The sequence below is a fragment of the Plectropomus leopardus genome, chromosome 23 (assembly GCF_008729295.1).
Source record: "Plectropomus leopardus isolate mb chromosome 23, YSFRI_Pleo_2.0, whole genome shotgun sequence".
NCBI classification, from domain to species: domain Eukaryota; kingdom Metazoa; phylum Chordata; class Actinopteri; order Perciformes; family Serranidae; genus Plectropomus; species Plectropomus leopardus.
Window position 1 is genome coordinate 3,784,423 of NC_056485.1, and position 8,597 is coordinate 3,793,019.

The 8,597-nt window shown below is 42.2% G+C and overlaps 1 protein-coding gene across 1 annotated transcript; it reads right to left on the reverse strand.

Moving 5' to 3' along the window:
- Window positions 1-302: 302 nt before the first annotated feature.
- vgf (VGF nerve growth factor inducible) lies at window positions 303-5,225 on the reverse strand. The gene is made up of 2 exons (XM_042512609.1): window positions 5,074-5,225; window positions 303-2,509 (listed from the first exon to the last, which is right to left on the reverse strand). The coding sequence occupies exon 2, from the start codon at window positions 2,457-2,459 to the stop codon at window positions 303-305; it is 2,157 nt and encodes a 718-aa protein (XP_042368543.1). The 5' UTR covers window positions 2,460-2,509; window positions 5,074-5,225.
- Between the last annotated feature and the right edge of the window lie 3,372 nt (window positions 5,226-8,597).

An 8,597-nucleotide genomic window follows, 5' to 3' on the forward strand; every position in this document is an offset into this window, starting at 1 on the left:
CAAATCTTTGCCGCGTCATGCTTTCCAACAGCTCACATTCATCCTGTTTCCTTCACAGAGGATGAGTGTAGATGTGTATCTTCCCGTTTATTTTCCTACCAAAGTTCCATTTCATCCAGACTAAATCTGGGAATTAAATGTCTTTAATGTCCTTGTCCAAATCACAACCAATCAAAACAGGAGAAAGAAACTTGATACATATTTAAAACAAATACCAGCAAAGCAAAATCATAAAGAAATACACTCTTTTCTGCTCATCTCTGGTCTTTTCCTCTTGTTCTAGCTTTCCTCTCATCGTCCTTTCAGTCCACCATCGGTCTCTTCATGAGAATCTGCTGAATGTATTTCTCCAGATCGTCATGGTTGTTGTTTTCTGGCTGCTTTCCATAATAATCTTCATTTCTTGCCACTGAAGGTGTCACCGGGGCTGAGTAATAGAACCTCTGTTGGGGAGGGATGGCAGGAATTCGGGGACCGGACCGGGGTTTGGGGATGGGTACTGGCTGAAACCTGTAGCTGGTGTAGTAGGGCCTCTGCTGGAGGCCTGAGGGGGGGGTTCTCAGTCGAGGTTGGACCCAGCTGTGGTAACGGCGTTTGGGGGGGAAAGAATAGGCATCATCCACGGAATTTCCTAGGTAGTTGTTAAGGGTGAGAGAAGGTTTGGGGACGTAGTAACGGGGTTTGGGCCTTGGGGGAGGAGGGAAATAGATGGGGTAGTAATCTGGGTACAGCTTTCTCTGATAATAAGATGGGTATGCGTAGGGGTACAAAGGGTAGCCAGTCCAAACAGGTTTGGGTGATTTGAGCCAGAGGTCTTGTTTGATTGGCAGAGGCTTCTGAGGTTTGGACCAACGATTCGGATTGGCCAGCAGAGGCTTTGCAGGTTTGCTCCAAAGATCCTGCGATTTGGTTTGCGATTTCTCTTGCAGCCATGTTTTGAGGAGACTGGCAGCTGGAGAGGGTTGCTTTGAGATGGGGAAGCTATTTTGATTGGTTGGAACCTGTGATTCTGAGAACCCATTGGTTGATGAGAATGAAGAAGACAACGGAGTTGGAGGTCGCTGCCAACGAGATGTCATCTCAGGTGGCACATCTTTCTTCTTCTTTTTCTCCACATCGCTGATGATGTCCACCACGTCATCGGCAGGGAGGTGAAGCTTGTTGGAGATCTCAATCAGCTTGTCAATGGTCTGAGGGTCGATGTCATCCTCTTCTGTCACTTCTTGTTCCTCATCAGACCTCTTGTCCTCAGCAGCGTTGGACAGAGACGAGCTGTACTTCTTGTTCCCGTTGTTCTGTTTGACCATGTAGCGCAGCAGCATGTCCGAAGCAATGTCAGCCAACTTCTCCTCCTCCATCTTGGCTCTCTGTGCCTCAGCTGCTTGCCTCCTCATCTCCTCTTGCTCTGCTTTAGCCCGAGCCTCCTCCTCTTCTGGACTCAACACCTCCTCATCTTCCTCCTCTTCCTCTGGTTCATCATCTTCCATCACCTCCTGCTCTACTGGAGGCTGGGACTGTTCTACATTATTGCCGACATAATTATTCCCCTCAAAGTCATCCATAAAGTTGCCTCCCCTGAATGTTGGGAAGTTTAGGCCTTTCTGCGTCTCCTCTTGCCATTTTAGTTTTTTCTTCGACATGGCGAGGTCATTGCCTTTGTTGATTTGTATGATGTCGTTGTAGCTGCTGTAACCTCTGCTCTCTCTTTGGTTTTGCTCTGAATCGCCCTCCCTCTTTGTTGCTGTATTCAAACGAGGAAATTCCTTCATCATGGTTTCAAGGTTCTTCAGCTCCTCTGGGCTGAGCTGCTCCTCCTCTTCATTGCTGCTTTGTTCGGGGCTGTTCTGTCCCTGCTGTGGGGGGGCACCTTGCCCTTTCCCCCCTCTTTCATCTGGACTAGTGGGCTGCTGCTCTGTTTGGACCTGGACTGTCTGACTTGTGGTACGACTGGTCACCTTTTCTGTCATCCTCTCTTCTTCCTCCTGAGCTTTCTTCCTCTCCTCTTCCTCCTGCTTTTCCCGCTCTTTCCCCTGTGCAGCCATCAGCATCTCCAACTCTTGTCGTCCGTCTCTGTCTCTGTCTGCTCCCTCCATTGTCCTCACTTCTCTGTAAGCTTCTTCTTTTTTAACCTCCCCCGTCTCAGCCTTCATTTCTTCCTCCACCCCACCGCGCTCCACTCCCTCCCTCCTTTTCTCTTCTTGTGAGCGATTCAGTGCCTCCAGTAAAACTGCTGCAAGTGTTTTGGGATCAACATCTTTAAAGAGCTCCTCTTCTTCCTCTGCCTCTTCTTTCCGTATTGATCGTGTTTCCTCATCCTTTACAGGAGGAGTATCTCTGTGTGGGTTATCGATATCTCCGGGGGTGATGATCGGGTTGGGGGTGGAGAGATGGAGGAAGGAAGCCCCTGTCAGGAGGACAAGGAGGGTAAGGGCACTTGAGGCGTTGTGGTACCCAATCATGGTCACTCAGAACAGGGTTTTCTGTGTGCAGCGAAGGGGATCAGAAATGCCTGGAGGAGAGAGAAAAACACAGAGAAACACAGCTTCAGTTTCAATGATTCTCTGATTTCTTTCCTTATGTACCACATAACCACAGCAGAATCATAGAGTCTGTTTGTACCTGGTATTAACATGTTTGATTAATCCAAACACACACAGTTCACACCGGTGCCTATCATGCCTTTCTAGTTAACCTCTTAAGTTCAGTTTTTGTTACTTCCTACATCCCTTACACTTGCAGGTCCTAAAAAACTCATATAATGGCTCAACTTTATCAATGTGGACAGCATCTGTTGCATCTGCCCAACAGTGCACAGACAGTGCCACTTGAGAACACAGTCGGATAGAACTTGAGCATTTGCTGACAATATGACAAATGCGGGAATGCCGCGGCATCCCGGAACCTAAATAGTTATGTCGGCGGGATACAACATGTCTCTTTCAATTGGCCAAAATAATAGACGGTACCTTAACATGTTTGTCAGAGACACATCTAGATGCATTTGCATTTACAAAAAATTCATGGTCAAATGCTTCTTAGACCACCTCAGCAAGTAGTCTGAGTGATCGGATCACAATGCATCTTAGTGGTTCTTTCAATTCGTCAGTCGATGTGTGTTTGTATGAGTGTCATCATGGTAAAACATGGTCCTGGTGATGACAAAGGTAGGGGGAACCAGCACAAATAGTGTTTTTAGGATTTGAACGAAACACGACCTAGTGAGTAGTTGAGATCAAAATGAAGGCAGAGTTTGAAGATGGGTGTGGTCCAAGCAAGAAGATCTGAAGATGTGGGTCAAGGAGTTAGGAGAGGGCCATTGCCAACCCCATTTTACGCCCCTGGTATACAAAAATGAACATGTCTGTTTTTGACATCGAAATCTAGGCTGACTTCGAACATGGGTGTGGTCTGAGCAAAGGCACCAGAAGCAGTGGAGAAGGAAATAGGGAGAGGGCCATTGGCCCCCCACTTTACGTCCCTGGCTGACAGTCATTTTACATGTCAAAACTGTATTCTTCGGTTCTGAAATTTTCTATCAAGAATTCTGGGGAGCAACAAGTGCAGTGACGTTGACTTGCACGTGTATTGCCATTTTTTCAACACGCCTCCACATTTGTCTGCTCTCCAGTCAAGGATTTGTTTAAAGTGCGCAGATGGGTCTGAAGGATCACCATAATAACATGCGCTTGTTTTTAACGAACCTCCGCCGTGCTGCACTGTTTACTGCAGGTAATTTCAGGACACTGCAAACATATCTGCAATAATTTTGTCGATTATGGCGCTTTTTAAAAGACTGGTTTTAAAAAAAAAACTGCCATGGGGCGAGAGGATCTCATTAAAAATAGTAACAAAATCTATACTTAAAGAGTTTTAGAAATCAATTTTTATTATCCTACTGCAAAGATGTTTCATGTCACCCACAAAAAGGTCTACAAAACAAATTTATTTGCAATGGAAATTATTCTTATTTTCAGCAAAATAAATACATAAATAAATGAAATATCAAGAGCCAATAACAGAGCAATCCGGGTATGTTCTGCAGTAAAAGCAGCCGAGGAGGCTGGATTACAGAGTGATGCGTGATGTGCAAACACGCAGCGAATTATTGATGAACGCATGACTTATCCCATCATAAACCAAACACACCAGCTTTGGGTGCATCTGTCTTATTCTCTCCTACAGAAGAAGCCTTCTGGCCTGAGCAGGTCACACTCCAATTTACAGCAGCAGAGCGGATTAACAATCCGCTTTTTAGAAGCAAAAATTAAAAAAAAAAAAATCTGCCAGCATAAAGCCACCTCCAGACTACTGTCAACATGAGTAACCTCCCAGCAGCCTACACACTGACTGTAAACCTCCAACCCCCCCAACAGTCATGGACGTCAGTGTTATGCAGACATTTTAGACACGACAAAGGACTGTCATTGTCTTTGTGGCACCAGAACCTGTTTTGCGCCATCGCACCTTCATGCACACAAAGGGAAGCGTCTGAAGCATTTTTTTTTCTCAGTGTGGCTATTTTTGGCAAAACGAGTCATGATAACTGATGATGATGATGGTGATGGTGATGGTGATGGTGATGATGATGGTGATGGTGATGATGATGATGGTGATGATGATGATGATGGTGATGATGATGGGGAAGGAGGATAACAGCCACCTCTGTGTTGACCATAAACAAAGGGACATAGCAACAATACATTCACAGGGGCCACTCATAATTAACCATGCAAAAGTCCCATTTAAAAATCGTCATTTTTTCTATGAACCGCTAAATATGAAATACTTTATTGGATTAATCTGATCAGCAAAAATAAAATGTGTCTGAAGGGAATTTAAATGCGTTCTGCTAACAATCAAACCGTTCATAAGCCAACAAACACAAATCACTCTTTTTTTCGCACATTTGTGACATTTTTGCTCTTAAACTGAACAGAGAAAACACAGGGAGCTTCGGAGTGGTTTTAATTTTTCCCAAAATTCCTCAATATCCATAATCAGCCCAGAAACAAACAACATATTTCCTTTTTTTTTTCTTCAGAGGAGAAAGTGAAGAAATAAGTTGCCACTCACTTGCAGTTCAGTGGGAGCAGCGGGGGGATTCCAGCTTCCCCTCCCCGTCACGTCACACTCAAAGTCCCGCTGTCGTGCACGGAGCCCGCCGCCTCGACCGTGTTGTTGTTTGTGTTGTTGTTTGTGAGTTGTTGTCTAATGTTAAGTGTCGTCACTGTTGTTTGTCGCTGAGTTGCGTTTCGCGTCTCCCGGGATTCCGCTCCTCGGCTCGGCTCTGATTTCAGGACCACGGACAGCGGCTCCCGCTTTCTTATAGCCCGGTCCTCCCTGCCCACGTGACTCATGCGTCAAGCGGTCCCCATTGACGTCACCAGACTGGGTTTCATTCATAAGATTCCTCTGCCCCCCCCCCCTCCCCCTCTTTGATCGAACCAATTAGCTGCAGTGCTCGAGCTGCTGAATGAACAGAAGCTGCTGAATGAATTCGCAATTTATGGTGCCATCTCTCAGAGCCAGAGCCAGCGTCTCTGGAGACACGAGCAACATGTTAGTAATCCTGACAATACAAGTTGTTAAGGCTGAATGATAGAAATTTGAGTTATTTTTTAAGAAAAAGCAAAGGTGGGGAAAATATTCTTTAACCCTTTGAAAACGTGAAGCCACATCACTTTCTTGTGCTGTTTTCAGAAGCCCTGAGCACATTGGTGCGATTTCTTTCAAAAACATGGGGGAAAGAGACTATGAGCAACGTGGTAAGAAATGTTCCACAAATTACAAGAAATTATTAGATTTAGAAAATTATTGTTAATAAACTAGGGGGAAATATGCAGGGGGAAAAAAGAAGAAAAATATGGAAAAAACGATATTTATAATTATCATAATTACATTTTTAAAATTATCTCACACAATTATTTTATTAGCATTTTTTTCCAGGTCATTTTCTTTTCTTTAATTTTTTTTTTCTCTACAAATTATCAGGTAATTTTCTTGTACTTTTGACTAATTTCATTTAAATTTTGGGGTATTTTAATCCATTGACGATAATTGCCTACTTCAAGGGGTTAAATATAATTTCAGCACTCTGAAACAAAAAAACGTAGATAACTGGTCCTCAAAGTTTTGAAGACAGTGTCAATTTAGGGGGGCAGCATACAGCCTCATTGAGGGACACACACAAAAAGTGCACACATTATATCATTGTGTTTATACAACAACATTTTATACCATGGCATCTAAAAAAAATCATGACATGCTATTCTATGAATTTCTTTTATAGCAAAGGCCATTTATAGTGTCAGGGCTGCCTTAAATGTTTTAAGTTGACTGAATTTGAGAAGCAAGTTGAATCATTACAAAAATTACCTTAAATTCAGTCAGTTTTAAGGCAGCGCGGTCACTAACTTTTTAAGTTGAAACAATTAGTGTCTTTTACAGTGTACTATAATATGACTTTGACATTGACTGTACCCACTGAACTCCTAAATTCTGTAGATAAACTGGTGACAGAACAACATGTTTGATGGGAACATTCTTAAAATGTATCGCGGTGGTTTCTGTGGCTATTTGCTTCAGTTGTTCTTTGTGTGGGACTTTTGGGTCTCTGTTATTGACACGGTGACTAAGCCCTTTGAAAAGAAATGCCAAGTTAATGACAGCGACCTGACGCAGAGGCTCTGGTTCAGGTGCCCCCTGAGCCCTTTGGCATCATTACCCATGTAACTAAACACAGAGCAGCAGTAAACACCCCAACACCAGAGCCAGTAAAAACAATGACGGTTTGTCACATTTAGTCATGATTATCATTTGCTAATGGTTGTTGCAGACAGTGGTGTATGGTTGCAGATCATTTTCTATATATTTTTTATCAGTGTATATTGTTGTTACTGCCTGCAGTTGATATACTGAAGCAGCTGTCATCTGACACAGAGCAGGTGGACACAAATGCAGGACAAAAGTCAAAAAGATCACACTGTAACCAAAAGAAAAAGCAACTGAACATCACAGCAGAGATGAAAACAAGACAGGTGAAAAGCACGTCTTTGAAAGAAGACTGATGAGGGGATGAAGTGCAGGTGAAGAAAAAGGGCAAAGCTGCTCAGGTGAGGAGAATCAGGTGATTACCAGAAGAACAGGCAGGGAGCTGATTGGCTGAGAGAAACTGAGGAGCAGGAAGGACTAATGATGCTGATGCAGGACAGCTGTGGAGATGGTGAATGAAAAAAAAGCACACCCAAAATACCAAAAAAAGACAATCTTCTCAAGAATAATCCAACCTCGTGAAAAAAACAGACTTATAAATATATGTATTCATATTTGAATATATAATAAAGGCAACTTAAATGTGTCTTTAATACTACACAAGTTTTCCCAAACGTCTGAAGAAATCAGGACTGTAACTGCAGTATTTTGCCAAATTCCATCTTTTTAGCAGGATCATCCAATATGATGAAAAGCTGTGGTTCATAAATGGAGCTTGTGGTGTGATTTTTTTCATACCTCATACACTTTATATATGAATTTTTTCTTTTTTATTTTATCTATTCTTTGCACCCTCCCTTTTACTGTTTTGACACTTTTCCTCATCCCATCCACTTCCCTTTTTTATAAATGTCTTACAAAAAACGGGAGTTAACATGTTGTTATTTAACCCTTAAGGGCCCACTTTAATATTATACACACTCACATCGCTCTGAGCACAAAATCCACTTTTCAAGATCAAGCTTCAACATATATTTAAGTTAATATGATTTTCTACTTTCACTGACTTCATTTTTTAAGCGGCATCAGTCTTAATCATAAATATCAAATATTCAATAATTTTAACACTTTAAATGCCAGGTTTTTATCATGATGCCACTATGTTTAAATAATGCCACTTTAAAACTTGAGCAAATTGGCTTGATTTCTTAAAAAAAAAAAAAAAAAAAAACATGGGCAGAGAGCAATGAGCAACAAAAAAAGCAAGAAATTAATAAAATGTTACTAAATAATTGACCCGAAAATACGTTTGTTTGTTTGTTGTTGTTTTTTAAAGAGAGAGATGGGTTAGGATAATAATAATAAAGGAAATGGTCTCAAGACTGTGCTGAAATTTTTGTTTTTTCTGTAACGTAACACTTTTTGGACATTTTTTTTCCTTTGTTTTTGATCACGTCTAACAATCCCCCCCAGTTAATTGTAAATTGTTAATTTTTTTCCTGTGTTTCTGGGTAAAATGGAACCAATATTCTCAGGCTTCAGAGGTTAAAATGCTTGTGAAAGGTGTGTGAATGCAGCACAAGAAAACAGATGCTGATCCAGGTGATACAGCGTTGCAGACTTTTGTCAAAGTATATATTTCTTAATGGAGAGCAGCTGCAGCACCACTTGCTGGTCAGCAGCTGAATCAGGAGTGAAAAGCAGTGAGTCACCTCACAAAGTTCAGCAGTCGAAGCTGCTGTGTGTTGGTGTGAGTGTTGGGGATGTCTGCCCACTCCTTCCACACGGCCTCAGTGTCAGGACATAACGAAGACGGCATGCTTTAGTAAACTGTGGAGGGAGAACAGGTTGAAAGAGTGCAATAATTTACATATTCAGAAAAAAAC

Excerpts from the sequence above, each read along its gene's own strand:
- vgf (XM_042512609.1), bottom strand. The coding sequence starts at position 2,459 with ATGATTGGGTACCACAACGCCTCAAGTGCCCTTACCCTCCTTGTCCTC.